We start from the raw sequence: 16,978 nt of genomic DNA on the forward strand, positions 1-16,978 counted from the left end.
TCCCCTCTGTCCCCGTCCCTCACGCCTGTGTCCACCCCTCCATGTCCCCCCTTGCCCCTGCGTCCCCCTGGGTCCTCCTCGTGCCTTTGTCCATCCATGTCCCCCCCCCCCGTGTCCCTGTCCCTCTGTGTCCCTCTCTGCCTCCTCATATCCATGTTCTCCTGCGTGTGTGTCCCCCGGGCCCACCCTGAGGCCTATGTCCCTCCTCTCCTGTCCCTGTCCTCCTGGGTCCATTCTCAGATGTCCATGTCCCCTCATGACTCTCTTCTCATGTCCGTGCCCTGTGTCCCTGTCCCTCTGTGTCCCTGTGTCCCTGTCCCTGTGTCCCTGTCCCTGTGTCCCTGTCCCTCCTCTCATGTCCCTGTCCCTCTGTGGCCCTTTCCCTCCTCTCATGTCCCTGTCCCCATGTCTGTGTCCATCCACTCGTGTCCATGTCCTGTGTCCCTGTCGCTGTCCCCATGTGTCCCTCCTCTCGTGTCTGTGTCCTGGGTCCCTGTCCCTGATGTCCATGTCCCTGATGTCCCTGTCGCTGCCCCTCTGTGTCCCTTTCCCTCCCCTCGTGTCCCTGTATCCATGTCGCTGATGTCCCTGTCCCTGTGTCCCTGTCCCTGTGTCCCTGTCCCTCTGTGTCCCTGTCCCTCCTCTCGTGTCCGTGTCCTGTGTCCCTGTCCCTGTGTCCCTGTCCCTCTGTGTCCCTGTCCCTCCTCTCGTGTCCGTGTCCTGTGTCCCCGTCCCTGTGTCCCTGTCCCTCTGTGTCCCTGTCTATCCTCTCGTGTCTGTGTCCTGTGTCCCTGTGTCCCTGTCCCTCTGTGTTCCTGTCCCTCCTCTCATGTCCCTGTCCTGTGTCCCTGTCCTGTGTCCCTATCCCTGTGTCCATGTCGCTGATGTCCCTGTCCCTGTGTCCCTTTCCCTCCTTTCATGTCCCTGTCCCCGTGTCTGTGTCTATCCTCTCGTGTCTGTGTCCTGTGTCCCTGTGTCCCTGTCCCTCTGTGTTCCTGTCCCTCCTCTCATGTCCCTGTCCTGTGTCCCTGTCCTGTGTCCCTATCCCTGTGTCCATGTCGCTGATGTCCCTGTCCCTGTGTCCCTTTCCCTCCTTTCATGTCCCTGTCCCCGTGTCTGTGTCTATCCACTCATGTCTGTGTCCCTGTCCCTGTGTCCCTGTGTCCCTGTCCCTCTGTGTCCCTGTTCCCCCTCTTGTGTCCATGTCCTGTGTCCCTGTCCCTCTGTCCCTGTCCCTGTGTCCCTGTCCCTCTGTGTCCCTGTCCCTCCTCTCGTGTCTGTCCTGTGTCCCTGTCCCTGTGTCACTTTCCCTCCTCTTGTGTCCCTGTCCCCATGTCAGTGTCCATCCACTCATGTCCATGTCCTGTGTCCCTGTGTCCCTGTGTCCCTGTCCCCATGTCCCTGTCCCTCCCCTTGTGTCCATGTCCTGTGTCCCTGTCCCTCCTCTCGGGTCCATGTCCTGTGTCCCTGTGTCCCTGTGTCCCTGTGTCCCTGTGTCCCTGTGTCCCTGTGTCCCTGTCCTTCCTCTCGTGTCCATGTCCTGTGTCCCTGTCCCTCCTCTCGGGTCCATGTCCTGTGTCCCTGTGTCCCTGTGTCCCTGTGTCCCTGTGTCCCTGTGTCCCTGTGTCCCTGTCCTTCCTCTCGTGTCCGTGTCCTGTGTCCCTGTCCCTCTTTGTCCCTGTCCTTCCTCTCGTGTCCGCGTCCCCCCGCGCTGTCCCCCGGTGTCCCCGCGCGGTCCCCACCGCCGCCATCGCCGCTTTAAGGGCCGGCGGGGGGGCGGGGGACGGCGGTTTCAAGCTCCCCCGCGGCCGGGGCCGGGGCCGGGATGGCGGCGGGGGCGCGGGGCCGCGGCTGACAGCATGTACGGCAAGGGCAAGGGCTCCGCCGTGCCCTCGGACGGCCAGGCCCGCGAGAAGTGAGTGCGGGGCGAGGGCCGAGCGCGGCGGGGGAGGGTGGGGGGGGCGGCCGGAACCCCCGGACCCGCCCCGGACCCGCCGCGGGCACCGGGGGGCTCCGGGAACCGGGGCTGCCCCGGGGGAACCGGGCATCGCCGGGGCACCGGCGGCCAGGAGGCTCCCCCCCGCCCCTCCTCCCGCCGTCAGCTCCTCCTGCCGGGCGCCCCCGGGGCACCCAGCTGCCCGCCGGTCCGGGGGGGCACCGGGAACCGGGCGCCGAGCGGCTCCCCCGGGGTAACGGGAGCCGAGATGGACCCCCAGCCCGTGGGAGTACCGGGAACCGGGGCATCCCCGGGGTACCGGGAGCCCAGATGGACCCCCAGCCCGTGGGGGTACCGGGAACCGGGGCATCCCAGGGGCACCGGGAACCGGGCACCGAGCTGCTCCCCCGGGGTACCGGGAGCCCAGATGCACCCCCAGCCCGTGGGGTACCGGGAACCGGGGCATCCTCGGGGCACCGGGAGCCGAGATTGACCCCCAGCCCGTGGGGTACCGGGAACCGGGGCGTCCCCGGGGCACCGGGACCGGAGATGGACCCCCAGCCCGTTGGGTACCGGGAACTGGGGCATCCCTGGAGCACCGGGAACCGGGCACCGAGCTGCTCCCCCGGGGTACCGGGAGCCCAGATGGACCCCCAGCCCGTGGGGTACCGGGAACCGGGGCACCGGGCACCGAGCTGCTCCCCCGGGGCACCGGGAACGGGGGATTCCCCGGGGCACCGGGAACCGGAGCATCCCCAGGGGACCAGGGCATCGCCGTGGCACCGGGAACCGAGATGTTCCCCCAGGATACCGGGAGCCGTGATGCCCCCTGGTCTGTGGGAGAACCGGGAACCGGAGCATCCCCCGTTCTGTGGGGGAACCGGGGCATCCCCGGGGCACCGGGAGCCGAGATGCACCCCCGGCCCTGTGGAGGTACCGGGAACCGGGGCATCCTCGGGGTACCGGGAGTCGTGATACCCCGGTCCCTGGCACCTCCGGGGCACCGGGAATAGAGATGCCCCCTGGATCCCGGGAACCGAGATGCCCCCCGGGTCCCTGGCATCCCCGGGACACCGGGAACCGTGGCATCACCGGCAACCAAGGTGCCCTCTGGGACACCGGGAACCGTGGCATCTCCAGGACACCGGGAACCAAGATGCCCCCCGGCCCTTAGCATCCCTGGAGCACCGGGAACTGCGATGCCCGCGGTCCCTGGCATCCCTGGAGCACCGGGAACCGTGGAAACACCGGGAACCGAGATGCCTCCTGGTCCCTGGCATCCCCGGGACACCGGGAACCATGGAAACACCGGGAACCGAGATGCCCCCTGGTCCCTGGCATCCCCGGGACACCGGGAACCGTGGAAACACCGGGAACCGAGATGCCCCCTGGTCTGGTCCCTGGCATCCCCGGGACACCGGGAACCGAGATGCCCCCTGGATCCTGGGAACCGAGATGCCCCCGGGTCCCTGGCATCCCTGGGACACCGGGAACCGTGATTCCCCCCATTCCCAGCTCCGTTTCGGGGTGTGCTGGAAGGTTTTGTCCCCACGATGCTGTGGGGGAGTCCCTGGGGGGGTACCCGGTGCCCCTGACCCCCCTGTCTCCGTCTCCGTCCGGGTCCCCGCAGGCTGGCACTGTACGTCTACGAGTACCTGCTGCACGTGGGTGCCCAAAAATCAGCACAGACCTTTCTGTCAGAGGTAAGAAGGAATCGGGGGGCAGGGGCAGCACCTCCTAACCCCCTCATCCCATGTCTGGCGGGGGGGGCGGTCCTACAGCCCCCGCTACCCAAAGCCCTGAGCCCATCCCCGGGGTATCAGGCCTGGTGAGACCTAACTTGTCCCTCTCCGCAGATCCGATGGGAGAAGAACATCACGCTGGGCGAGCCCCCCGGCTTCCTGCACTCCTGGTGGTGGTGAGTGGGGTGATGGATGGAGGGGGGGCTGGGGGGGGCCAAGAAGGGGGCTGGGGGGCTGCACCACCCCTCCCCACAGCACCTCATACCCCAGAAACGAGCTGCTCTGCTTTCCCAGCAGTGATTTGGCGGGGGGGAGGTGTGCCTACTTCCCATCCCAGCAGCGATTTGGGGGGGTCCCCAACTACCCATCCCAGCAGCGATTTGGGGAGGGGGAGCCCAATTTCCCATCCCAGCAGTGATTTTGGGGGGGTCTCCAACTTCCCATCCCGGCAGTGATTTTGGGGAGGAGGGGCTGACTTCCATCCCAGCAGTGATTTCTGGGGGGGGGGGGGGCTCCCAACTTCCCATCTTAGCAGCAATTTTGGGGGGCCCCCAACTTCCCATCTCAGCAGCAATTTTTGGGGGAGGGCCCAACTTCCCATCCTAGCAGTGATTTGGGGGGGGAGGGGGTCACTTACCATCCTAGCAGCAATTCTGGGGGGGTCCCATCTTCCCATCCCTGCAGCGATTTTGGGGAGGGGGGGCTGACTTCCCATCCCAGCAGCGATTTCGGGGAGGCCTCCAACTTCCCATCCTAGCAGCAATTTGGGGGGGGGGGTGTCTACTTCCCATCCCAGCAGTGATTTAGGGGGGGCCCCCAATTTCCCATCCCAGCAGTGATTTGGGGAGGGGGGGCCAACTTCCCATCCCAGCCCCCAGGGAGCCCCCCCTCCCCGACTTCCCATCCCAGCCCCCTCCCGGCCCCTCCAGCTGGATCCAATTTGGCTCTGAGCGTGGGGTAGGGAGGGGGGGTCCCAGCTGGACCCCCTGCACCCGGGGCCGGAGGGGGGGTCTGCCGGGGGGGCTGCTGTGGTGCCGGGGGTCCCGCTGTGCCGGGGGGGGCCGTGCTGGGCACTGCGATGCCGCCACATTGAGCCATTTCCAATAAATGATTTGTTCCTAATTTATTGGGGGGGGGGGAACACAGTGGCAAGGGGGAGGGTGGCATCACCTTCCAGGCCTTTAACCCTCCCGCTGCCAGACCCCAAAATGCGGGGGGCACCCCAAGAACAGGGCTGGGGGAGAGACACACACATCATCTCTGATCCTTCTGCTGCCCTGGGTGGCTCCCAGCCCCAGGTGGGGGGGCGCGGGTAGCCGGACCCCCCCCCCCCCCCATCCCACCCCGGGATGCTGATGTAAAGTCCCAGGAATTTGGGCTCGGGCCGTAGCAACCGTTTCCAGGGAAAACAGGCGGCAGCGCTGGAGCTGGGAGGCCCCCGCCGCGCTGGGGAGGGGGGCTCAGCACCAACACTGCTTGGGGGGGGGGCTCAGCACCACCCCTGCGCCCCCCACCCCACCCGTGACACGAGTGGGTCTGGGCTCAGCTGGTATTTGGGGTGCGATGTGGGGCACGGCTGGTGAGGGGGGTTCAGGGAGTGGATGGAGGATGCATCCTGGGGGGGTCCTGACCCACTGTCCCCCCCCACCTCCTTCCATCTCCAGCGTCTTCTGGGATCTGTACTGTGCTGCTCCGGACCGCCGGGAAACCTGTGAGCACTCCAGCGAGGCCAAAGCCTTCCATGACTACGTGAGTACCATGCTGGGGGGGGGCTCAGAACCCCAACACCCCCTCCCCGCTGCCCCCCCCAAAGCTCCCCTGCACGCTGCCCCCCTCCCCAGCGGCTGCTGAGTCCCCTGCACGGAGGGTTCTGGCGTTGCAGGGGTTAACGCTGCTCTGCCAGCCTCGCCAGCAGCCTGACCTATTTTGCAGGGCCGCGTGGGGGGGGTAAATCCCTGGGGGCCTGGCTCAGCGCCCCCCCCTCAAAGGAACACCCCCCCTCTCCCCACTGTGCCCATCACCCCCTGCCCTGCACCCCACGGGGCGCAGGGACCCCCAAATCCAGCCCCATCCCAGGGCGAAGCGAAGCCTCTTGCGTCCCAACTGGGATGGAGGGGGGGAGACCAGCAGGGTTGGGGTCCCCTCGCCTCACCTAGTGTCCCCCTCTGCGTGGGGGCACCATGGGGCTGGGCTTCCACGGGACCCCCGTGTGCCGGCAGCTCCGCTCGGCGCTGGCCTGCGGCGAGTTAATCATTGGCACAGAGTCAACAGCCCCGCTGCCCGCTCTGTGTGCCCGCTCCGTGTGCCCGCGCACGCCTGCTCCGTGTGCCTGCTGCGTGTCTGCACCGTGTGCTCATTCCGTGTGTCCATGCGTGCCCTCACTATGTGCCCACGTGTGCACGTGCGTGCCTGCTCCGTGTGCCCGTGTGTGCCTGATCCATGTGCCTGTGCCCAGTGCGTGTGCCTGCTCTGCGTGTCCACTCCGTGTGCCCACGCGTGTCCACTCCGTGTGCCCACGCGTGTCCACTCCGTATACCTGTGCCCTCTCCGTGTGCCCATGCATGTCCGCTCCACATACCTGTGCCCTCTCCGTGTGCCCACACATGCCTGCTCCGTGTGCTCATGTGTGCCTGCTCCATGTGCCCACTCCGTGGGCCCGTGCGTGCCCACTCTTGTGTGCCCACTCCGTGTGCCTGTGCCCACTTCGTGTGTCCGCTCTGTGTGCCTGTGCCCATATGTGCCTGCTCCACATGCCTGCTTCGTGCACCCATGCGTGCCCGCTCCGTGTGCCTGCTCTGCGTGCCCATGTGTGCCCGCTCCATGTGTTTGTGCCCACTCCGTGTGCCCGTTCCATGTGCCTGTGCCCATACGTGCCCACTCCGCGTGCCCATGCATGCCTGCTCCATGTGTGCTCACTCCACATACCTGTGCCTTCTCCGTGTGCCCACGCATGCCCGTGCCCGCTCCGTGTGTGTCTGTGCCCGCTCCGTGTGTGCCCGTGCCTGCTCCATGCGTGTCCGTGCCTGCTCCGTGTGTGCCTGTGCCCTCTCCATGTGTGCCCGTGCCCGCTCCGGCTGCCCACGCCGGGTGCCGTGGTGCCTGCTCCGTGTCCCTGTGCCGTGTGCCCACTCCAGACAGGTGGGAAACTGAGTCCTGGTGGTCTGGGGGCACCGTGCCCTGTGCCCAGGGGGCAGGATGCTGTGGGAGCCACCGTGCTGCGGGATGGGGGAGGAGGATGCTGTGGGATTGGGGTTGATGTGGGATGCAGGATGCTGTGGGGTCCACAGCGCTGTGGGATGCGGGATGCAGGATGCTGTGGGATGCAGGATCCTGTGAGTTCCACGGGGCTGAGGGATGCGGGACGGTGTGGGATGCGGGATGCAGGATGTTGTGGGATGCGGGATGCTGGATGTTGTGGGATGCAGGATGCTGTGAGGTCCATGGGGCTGAGGGATGTGGGATAGTGTGGGATGCGGGATGCAGGATGTTGTGGGATGCAGGATGCTGTGAGGTCCACGGGGCTGAGGGATGCAGGATGGTGTGGGATCCGCAGCACTGTGGGGCAGAGGATGCTTTGGGATGTGGAATGCAGGATGCTGTGAGATCCACGGCGCTGAGGGATGCAGGACAGTGTGGAATGCTGGATGGTGTGTGTTGTGGGATGCAGGATGCTGTGGGATGCGGGATGCAGGATGCTGAGGGATGCGGGATGCAGGATGCTGAGGGATGCGGGATGCAGGATGCTGAGAGATGCGGGATGCAGGATGCTGAGGGATGTGGGATGCAGGATGCTGAGGGATGTGGGATGCAAGATGCTGTGAGATCCATGGCGCTGAGGGATGCGGGATGCTGCGGGATGTGTGATGCCATGGGATCCACGGTGCTGTGGTGTGTAGGGATGCAGAAGGCTAAGGGATGCAGGCTGCCGTGGGGCACACGGTGCCGCGGGGTGTGGGATGTGGATGCTGTGGGATCAACTGTGCTGTGGGATTGGGGCTGACGGGGCATGGAAGATGCAGGATGCTGTGGGATCCACGGCACTGAGGGCCGTGGGCTCTGTGACTCCAGGGATTCAGGGCGTGTGGGACGCAGGGCGCTGGGAGCGATGCCGTGGGGTACGTGGTGCTGGGGAGCGCGGGATGCTGCGGGTTCTGGGATGCCAGGGACGCAGGAGGCTCTGGGGTACGTGGTGCTGGGTGGGATGCGGGATGCCACGGGCTCCGTGGTGCCATGGATGCGGGATGCATGGGACAGGCTGCTGGGGGTGTCCCCAGGCATCCTCCCTGGGTGCTGAGCACCCACAGCAGCGCCCGGCTCGGTGCCAGGGGGGGTGACTGCGCTGCCCGTCACCGCGCTGGGGACAGCGGGTCGCTATGTGTGCCCACGGACACGCGTGTGCCTGCGCCGGACAGCGAGTCGTGGTGCGTGTGCATGGACACAGCGGGAAGGTGGGAGCTGGCGTGGTGGGGGCTGCAGCAGGGCCCCCCCCCCCTTCGCCGCCCCCCAGCCCCCCCAACCCCTGGCGTGCACGGAGCTGATTTCCATGCTGGAATTAATGAGGCTGCGATGCGGGGACGCCGGGGACACGGGTCAGGCCGCGTTGCCATGGCAGTGCTGGCTGGCAGGCAGAGCTGGGGCGCGGGGGACGCTCGGGGGGAGCCCCCACGCTGCGCCCCCCAACCCCCCCCAGGACTCCATCCCGCTGCCCAGCGGCTGCTCTGCTAAACTGGAACCCACTAGGTGAACTGGGGGCTCCCTGCGCCCTCGCTGTGGGGGCTGCTGGGCTGCCCCCCGCCCCGGGAACCCCCAAAATGAGCATCCCAGGGGCTGTGACCCCGCATCCCTCGGGGAGGCTGACGTAGAGAGGAGTTGGGGCAGTGCCCCCCCCCCCCAGTGGGGTCCCTCCCGGGGCACAGGAGTGTGGGGAACCCCCCGTCTGCACCCCCTGTCTCTGCCAGCCCCCCCAGCCTCTCCCTCCTGACCTTGAGCCTCCAGGAGGAGCCAAACTCCCCAACCTGTTGCCATGGCAACTCTGCTTTGCATCACTGATGGGGGGGGTGTGCAGTTTGGTCCCCACTTTAGTGGGGGGACAGCACGGTCCCCATGCCGGGGCTGGAGCTGGGGGGCGGCGGCGGCTGGGGGTCAAACCCTGCGCCTGCGCTGTGGGGCAGGAGGCTGGGGGGGACATAAGGGGGGGACAGGGCTCATGCCCCCCGCCCCGGGAAAGGCTGCCCTGACCCCCCCATGGGGCTCTGCAGGTGCTGAATGGACCCCACAGGTATGGGGGGGACACCGCTGCCATCCCAGCCTGGCTCCACCCCCGGCAATGGGGACCCAGCCCTGTGCTGGGGTGAGGGGGGTGAGCACTGCGGGGGCTCCTGGTTGGGCTTCAGGATGGTTCTGGGGTGGGCACGGTGATGGGACCATGGTGAGCTCTGGGATGGCTTTGTGGTGGTTCCACGATGACTCCGTGAGGGGCTCTGTGATGAGTCCACGATGAGCGCGGCGATGGGCTGTGTGGTGGGGAACGTTGTGGGATCCGTGGGCTTTGTGGTGGCTCCAGGATGGGGACCACGGTGGGACCACAAGTGGGCTCTGATGTCTCCATCAGAGGAAAGGGTCATTGGTCCCTGTCCGAGGCTGCTCAGGGAGGGGGTTGAGTCCCCTTCCCTGGAGGGGTTTAAGGGCCGGGTGGACGAGGTGCTCAGGGTCATGGGTTAGTGACTGATGGGAATGGTTGGATGCGATGATCTGGTGGGTCTTTTCCAACCTGGTGATTCTCTGATTCCATGGTGGCTCCAGGATGGGGACCACGGTGGCACCACAAGTGGGTGGCACAGGCTCCGAAGTTCTCGCTGGGGCCACATCCTGCAGCGTAAATGGTGCTGGGGGGGGGGGGGGGCACAACCCATGTCCCAGTGTGACTCATGTGCTGGTGTGACCCGTGTCCCACACGTGACCCGTGGCCCATGGGGACCCCCCGCAGGATTCCCGGGGGTCTCGCTCTCCCCATCTCCGCCCCGGCCGCACCCATGGGTGCCGCGTCCCCCCCCTCCCTGGGCGATGCCCCCCGCGTGCAGCCATCCCACCCCCCCGCACTTCTCCCTGTGGGGGGGCGGCGTGGGGCCCCCCCTTCTCCTCCTCCCCTACAAATTGAAACCAGTTGTGGCGAGGGGCCGAGCCGGAAAGCCGGCGCATTCCTTTCCCTAACAGCTCCCCTCGGACGGGGCCGCGGGCGAGCGGGGCTGGGGGCCCCTGCCCACCCCCCCGAGCCCCCCCGGCGCCGCCTGCGGACCCCCAGTCCCCCCCAGTTTGGGTGGGAGAGGCGTGTGCTGGTTCTCCCCGCGCTGCCCTCTTGCTCGCGCGGGCGATGGCCCCTTGAGAGCTGGTAGGGGGGGACGTGGGGACACGGGGTGGGGGCGACGGGGACACTGTGAGAATAAGGGACACCCAGCCCTGTCCCCCCAACACGGGATCCCAGTGACTCCCAGTTTGGCTGGGAGGCTCACAAGCTGGTTCTCCCTGCGCTGCCCTCTTGCTCGCACGTGCCAAGGCCCCATGAGTGCTGGAGGGGGGGACGTGGGGACACGGGGTGGGGGCAATGGGGACATTTTGATGGGGAGGGACACCCAGCCCTGTTCCCCACCCCGTAACACGGGGGTCCCGGGGCACATCCAGAGGGGCGCTGGGTACCCCGGTGCTGAGCTCCCCTCTCCCCGCAGAGCGCGGCGGCGGCGCCCAGCCCGGTGATGGGGACGCTGCCCCCCGGCGAGGGCATCCCGGGGGGGCCCATGCCCCCCGCCTTCTTCCAGGTACGGGCACAGGGTTGGGGGGTTCGGGGGACGCTGGCGCAGGTGGGGGCGTGCGAGGACGTGCGAGCACGCGTGCGATAGCATGTGGGTGTGCATCGGTGTGCGTGTGCGTGTGTGAGCAGGTGTGTGTGCATGTGCGAGCGTGTGTGCAAGCGTGTGTGAGCATGTGAGTGGTTGTGTGTGCAAGTGTGAGCATGTGGGGGAGCATGTGGGTGAGCGTGCAACTGCGTGAGGATGCGTGTGGATGTGCAGGAGCATGTGGGTGGGTGAACGTGCAAGTGGGAACACGAGTGCGTGAGGATGCGTGTGTGAGCACGTGGCTGAGCGTGCAAGTGATGAGCGTGTGTATAAGCGCACGGTCACGCGTGTGCGTGCTCACAGCGTGGGTGTGAGCGTGTACGCATGTCCTCGCTGAGCTCCCCGTGCCATGTGCGTGTGCAGGCGCGTGCACAGCGGGTTTGGGGAGGGGGCAGTGTGGGTGCAAGCGTGTGCACACGCACGTGAGGCCGTGTGCACCTCACTGGGCTCCTCCCGCTGTGCTCATGCTGCACGCGTGTCCTTAGCATGTCCCCACGCCCTTAGCGTGTGCTCTTAGCGTGTCCCCACGTGTGCAAGCAGCCGGGGTGGGTTTACACAATTGGGGTGTCCCCCCCCCAGCATAGCCAGGTGCCCCACCCCCCCCCCAGCCCCACGCCTCCCCCCGTCCCCCCCAATCCCCGGGGTCCCCCCCCAGCCCCATAACCGTGTTTTATTTCTCTTGAAGGGACCCGCGGGCTCTCAGCCATCGCCCCACGCCCAACCTCCGCCCCACAACCCCGCTGCCCCCATGCTGGGGCCCCACAGCCAGGTAAGGCCCCGCAGACACCCCCCTCCCCACAACCCCGAGGCCCGCAGGAGACCCCCCCAGCCCCCCCAAACCCCCCCTCTCTAGGGTGACCCCAGCTCCCCCCTCGCCCCGCTGACCCCCCCACCCCGTCTCTTGCAGCCCTTCATGTCCCCCCGCTACCCCGGCGGCCCCCGGCCCCCTCTCCGGATGCCCAACCAGGTGAGGAGGTTGCGGACGGGCCCCCCCAGACCCCTCTGAGGATGGGGGTGGGGGGGTCTCGGCCTCCCCTACCCCCACAATTTGACCCTCTGTCATTCCCCCCCCCCAAAATCCGCAGCCTCCCGTGGGGGTGCCGGGCTCGCAGCCGCTGCTGCCCAACGCCATGGATGCCGCGCGGGCACAGGGTGAGTCGGGGACCCCCCCCCCCCGGGTCCCCTCGGGTCCCCCCCACCCCAGGTCCCCAAGGTGGGGGCTGTGGGGGCTGACACACACCCCCAAACTCCCTTTGCGCAGGGCACCCCGGCATGGGGGGCGCGATGCCGCGTATGAACCCCCCGCGAGGCATGGCCGGAATGGGGGGGCAGGTGAGGGGAACGGGACACGGGGTAACGGGGTGGGGACGGGGACACGGGGATAACGGGATGGGGATGGGGATACAGGGACACGGGGATAACGGGGTGGGGACAGGGATATGGGGAGATGGAGATACGGGGACACGGGGATAATGGGATGGGGACGGGGATAATGGGATGGGGACAGGGATATGGGGACATGGGGATATGGGGACACAGGGATAATGGGATGGGGATGGGGATAATGGGATGGGGACACGGGGATATGGGGACACGGGGATATGGGGACACAGGGATAATGGGATGGGGATGGGGACATGGGGACATGGGGACACAGGGACACAGGGATAATGGGATGGGGATGGGAACATGGGGACACAGGGATAACGGGATGGGGATGGGGACATGGGGACACAGGGATAATGGGATGGGGACATGGGGATGATGGGGATGGGGACATGGGGATAATGGGATGGGGACGGGGATACAGGGACACAGGGATAACGGGATGGGGACACGGGGACATGGAGACACAGGGATGGGGATGCAGGAATGGGGACAGGGACATGGGGACAGGGGCACAGGGATGGGGACGGGGACACAGGGACATGGGGATAATGGGATGGGGACGGGGATACAGAGACACAGGGATAACGGGATGGGGACACGGGGATAACGAGGTGGAGATGGGGACACGGGGATAACGGGATGGGGACAGGGATACAGGGATGGGGATGGGGATACAGGGTTGGGGACCAGGATGCAGGGATGGGGATGGGGATACAGGGACGGGGATACAGGGTTGGGGACCAGGATGCAGGGATGGGGATGGGGATACAGGGACGGGGATACAGGGATACGGGGATACAGGGATACAGGGATGGGGCGGGTTTGGGGTCAGGGATATGGGGCTGAGGGTTCGGACGAGGGCCCAGGGACGGGAACGGGATTTGGGGAGGGGGATGTCCCTGCTGCCCCCGCTCTCCCCGCAGACCTACGGCAGCGGGATGCGCCCCCCCCACAGCTCGCTGGCCGGCCCCGGGCTGCCCACCATGAACATGTAAGGCACCCCCCCCCCACCTTTCTGTGCCCCCCCCAGCCCGGACCTGGGCGGTCGGGGAGGGGCAGGGACCGAGAGGACCCCCCCTCACCCTCCCCGTTGCCTTCCAGGGGTCCCGGTGGCCGCGGGCCGTGGCCGAACCCCAACGCCAACTCTGTAAGTGGGGGGGGGGATTCCTTGTGGGGGGGAAAACTGGGGATACCTTGGTGGGGGGTGGAACTGGGATAGCTGGGGGGGGGGACTGGGATAGCTGGGGGGGGACTGGGGGATACCTGGGGGGGTTGTGGGGCCATGGGGGTGCTGCCCCCCCGCCGTGCTGAGCCCCCTCTCATCCCCCGTGCCCCCCCCCAGATCGCCTACTCCTCCTCGTCCCCCGGGAACTACGTGGTGAGTATCGGGGTGCGCTGGGGGGGCTGCGGGCGGCCCCGCTGTGCCCCCCCTGCCCCCAGCCCCCACCTCCCTCCTGTCCCCCCCCAGGGCCCTCCCGGGGGCGGCGGCCCCCCCGGCACCCCCATCCTGCCCAGCCCCGGAGGTGAGTTTGTTGGGGGGGGGGGGTCAGGGGTGGGGAGGGAGGGGGAATTTGGGGTGCCGTGCTCACCCCCCCCTTTCCCTGGGTGCGTGTCCCACCCCCCCATCCAGACTCCACCAACTCCAGTGAGAACATGTACACGATGATGAACCCCATGGGAGCCGCCGGGAGCCGCCCCAGCGTGAGGGGGGGGGACAGGGAGGGGGGGCTGGGATGGGGTGGGGGGATTCGGGGGACAAAGGTAAAAGGGACTGGGATGGGGGGGACAGGGATGGGGGACGAGGATAGAGATACAGGGATGAGGGGATGAAGATGGAGATGGGGGAATGAGGATGAGGATGGGGGGATGAAGATGGGGATGGAGGGATGAGGATGGGGGGACGAGGATGAGGATGGGGGGATGAAGATGAGGATGGGGGGATGAAGATGGGGATGGGGGAATGAGGATGAGGATGGGATGAAGACGGGGATGAGGGGATGAAGATGGGGATGGAGGGATGAGGATGGGGGGGGACAAGGATGAGGATGGGGGGATGAGGATGGGGGATGAAGATGAGGATGGGGGTATGAGGATGGGGATGGGATGAAGATGGGGATGGAGGGATGGGGATGAAGATGGGGGGATGAAGATGGAGATGGGGGGATGAGGATGAGGATGGGGGGATGAGGATGGGGATGAAGATGGGGATGGGGGGATGAAGATGGGGAAGGGAGGGATGAGGATGGGGATGGGGGGATGAAGATGGAGATGGGGGGGACAAGGATGAGGATGGGGGTGTGAAGAAGAGGATGCGGGTGAAGAAGAGGATGGGGGGACAGGGATGGAAAGGGCCAGGAGTAGGGGGTGCAAGGATGTGGGAATAGGGATGGGGGGGTCCCGCAGAGCAAACCACCCCCCCCTTCCCTTCCAGTTCCCGATGGGGCCGGGCCCCGAGGGGCCGATGGGGGCCATGAGCGCCATGGAGCCACATCACATGAACGGATCCTTAGGTGGGTGTCGTGTCCCCCCCAGGACGTGCCAGTGTCCCCAGTGTCCCCAGCTCCGTCTGCAGGCTGGGGAGGGGTGGGGGGTGGGGGTGCTGGGGGGACACACAGGGATTCGGGGGGCACTGACCCCCCCCGCTGTCGTCCCTGCAGGCTCCGGGGACATGGATGGGCTGCCAAAGGTGAGGGGGGACTGAGCCCCCGTCTGCTGGGACCCCCCCCCCGTGCACCGGGACCACCCACCTCATACTGGGACCCCAGTTATTGCCCCCACAATGCACTGGGACACCCCCCAATCCACTGGGATTCCCCCTGCCGTGTACTGGGACCCCATTTATTGCCCCCTCCATGTACTAGGATGCCCCTCTTCATGTACGGGGACCCCATTTATTGCCCCCCCAGCCCCTCCCTGCACTGAGATCTTCCCCCACTATGTACTGGGACCCCGTTAATTGCCCCCCCCATGTACTTGGACCCATTTATTGCTCCCCCAGCCCCTCCCTGCACTGGAATTCTGCCCCCCAACCCCACAGAAGGACCCCTTTTATCACCCCATTCCCTGGGAGCCCCCCCAAACTGGGACCCTGCACCATTTTCCACCCCCCTAACCTTTTCCCCCCCCACCTACCAGAGCTCCCCCAGTAACCTGGGGGCGCTGAGCAACCCCCCCGGCACCCCGCGGGACGACGCCGAGCTGAGCAGCAACTTCTTAAACCCCTTCCAAAGCGACAGCGTAAGGGACCCCCCCCTGGGGGGGGCGGTGGTGATGGGGGGGGGGCAGTGATGATTGGGGGGCGGGATGTGGGGGGGCAAAACAGCCGGGGACGGGGCTGGGGGGACCCCAAAATCCCCATGGGGGTGAACAACCCCCCCCCAAGGGCAGCGGGTGGTGTGAGGGGGGCGATGGGGGGGGGGCAGCAGTGCGTGTGCCCCCCCCAACCCCCCCCACTGCACTGACCCCCCCCCATCTCCTCTCTCCCCAGTACTCGCCCAGTATGACCATGAGCGTGTGAGGCCGCCGACCGCCGGATGATAATTAATAATAATTACTGACCCCCCCCCGCCCCCAGCTGCCCCCCCAGCACGAAACAAACACAGAAACAATGATAATAATTAGGAATAAGTCAGGAGACTTAATTACCGACCCCCCCACCGGCCCAGGAAAGGGATGTCCTCCCAGTGTGGGGACCCCCCCTTAAAGAGATGGGACCCCTCCAGCCCTGGAAACCCCCTTCTAAAAAGCTGGGACACCCCCATCCAGCGCTGGGTCCCCCCTTCAAGAGCTGGGACAGCCCCCCACTACCGGGACCCCCCCCCCCCGCAAGTGCTGAGACCCCCCCCTCCAGCACTGGGACCCCCCCCTCTCAAGAGCTGGGACCTCCCCCAGCACTGGAAACCCCTCATCAAATGCTGGGACACCCCCATCCAGTGCTGGGACCCCCCCCTTCAAGAGCTGGGACACCTCCCCCCAGCACCAGGACCCCCTCCTCAAGCCCTGAGCCCCCCACATCCAGCACTGGAACCCCCCCAGGCACTGGGGGGGTGTCCAGCATCCCCAGAGGGGGCTGTTGGGGGGGGGGTTTGCCCCCCCCGGGGCTGGTTCCAGCCTCCCCTAAGCACGCTGAGGGGGATTTGGGGATGGGGGGGGGTTAACAGCACTGTGCCCCCCGCATGCACTTAATTGCAATTAGGTGCAGTGTTAATGAGCAATGCACCCCCCCGCCAAAATAACCCTGTCGATGGGGGGGGGTCTGTCCCCCCTTCCCAGTTCTCCCAGGCTATGCTTGGGGGGGGGGCAAGGCTCCCCATTCCTCATGGAGCCCCCCCAAAAGCGCAGTCCCCCCCCGGGGCACCCCAGGCTGTGCTGGGGTGGGGACACAAGCCACCCCCCCAAATGGAGCCCCCCCAAAGCACCCTATAGGGCAGCCCCCCCACCCCAGAGCCCCGTCTGTGTGCTCAGCCAGCACTGTGACCCCCGGCTCCCCCCGAGCGCCAGACCGGGGCCCCCCCCACTCTGTCCCCCCCCCCTCCAGGGACCACTTGTAAAACTTTAATATGAAGGAAGGGGTTTTGTGTGTGTTTTTTTCTGAATTTTTGGGTTCCCCCCCACCCCCCGACTTTTATAACAGAAAGGACCTCAAGCTCCCCCCTCCCCTGCCCCCCCCAAACTGCTGCCACCCCCCAGCCCCCCCTTGTACAGCCCCGAGGTGGGGGGGGCGGCCACCGTAGCCGTAGTCGTTCTGTGTAGGGACCCCCCCATTTTTAGTCCCCAGAGCCTTTAGAGCTCCCCCTTGCCTATCAAAAGAAACCAGGGGACCCCCCCAAGGAAAAAAAAACAACAGAAAAAAAAAAGAATATACAAAAAAATGCAAAAAACCCACTAAAAAATAAAAAAAAACCCTCTAGAAATAAAAAATTGCTAAAAAAATACAAAAAATACTAAAAACCACAAAAAAACCACCCCAAAACAACAACCACCCCCCCATCAATAAATGTAATTTGATTTTTTTCAGAAGG

At 66.2% G+C, this 16,978-nt stretch overlaps 1 protein-coding gene across 3 annotated transcripts; it reads left to right on the forward strand.

Moving 5' to 3' along the window:
* The first annotated feature begins 1,766 nt into the window (after positions 1–1,766).
* SSBP4 (single stranded DNA binding protein 4) lies at positions 1,767–16,970 on the forward strand. 3 transcript variants are annotated; one of them, XM_069878262.1, is made up of 18 exons: positions 1,767–1,915; positions 3,567–3,639; positions 3,793–3,854; positions 5,343–5,427; positions 10,401–10,490; positions 11,254–11,337; positions 11,476–11,535; positions 11,654–11,720; positions 11,830–11,900; positions 12,881–12,948; positions 13,059–13,104; positions 13,300–13,335; positions 13,426–13,480; positions 13,588–13,658; positions 14,389–14,467; positions 14,615–14,643; positions 15,093–15,194; positions 15,445–16,970. In XM_069878262.1, the coding sequence occupies exons 1-18, from the start codon at positions 1,860–1,862 to the stop codon at positions 15,472–15,474; spliced, it is 1,164 nt and encodes a 387-aa protein (XP_069734363.1). In that variant the 5' UTR covers positions 1,767–1,859; the 3' UTR covers positions 15,475–16,970. The 3 variants fall into 3 exon arrangements, with proteins under 3 accessions (XP_069734363.1, XP_069734364.1, XP_069734362.1); XM_069878263.1 differs by lacking the exon at positions 11,254–11,337; XM_069878261.1 differs by lacking the exon at positions 11,254–11,337 and having other exon boundaries at positions 13,300–13,480.
* Positions 16,971–16,978: the final 8 nt, after the last annotated feature.

Source organism: Phaenicophaeus curvirostris, chromosome 28 (genome assembly GCF_032191515.1).
Source record: "Phaenicophaeus curvirostris isolate KB17595 chromosome 28, BPBGC_Pcur_1.0, whole genome shotgun sequence".
In the NCBI taxonomy this organism is placed as follows: domain Eukaryota; kingdom Metazoa; phylum Chordata; class Aves; order Cuculiformes; family Cuculidae; genus Phaenicophaeus; species Phaenicophaeus curvirostris.

Coding starts and splice junctions, on each gene's coding strand:
- SSBP4 (XM_069878261.1), top strand. CDS start 1,860: ATGTACGGCAAGGGCAAGGGCTCCGCCGTGCCCTCGGACGGCCAGGCC. Junction 3,640..3,792: donor CACAGACCTTTCTGTCAGAG/GTAAGAAGGAAT, acceptor CCCTCTCCGCAG/ATCCGATGGGAGAAGAACAT. Junction 15,195..15,444: donor ACCCCTTCCAAAGCGACAGC/GTAAGGGACCCC, acceptor CTCTCTCCCCAG/TACTCGCCCAGTATGACCAT.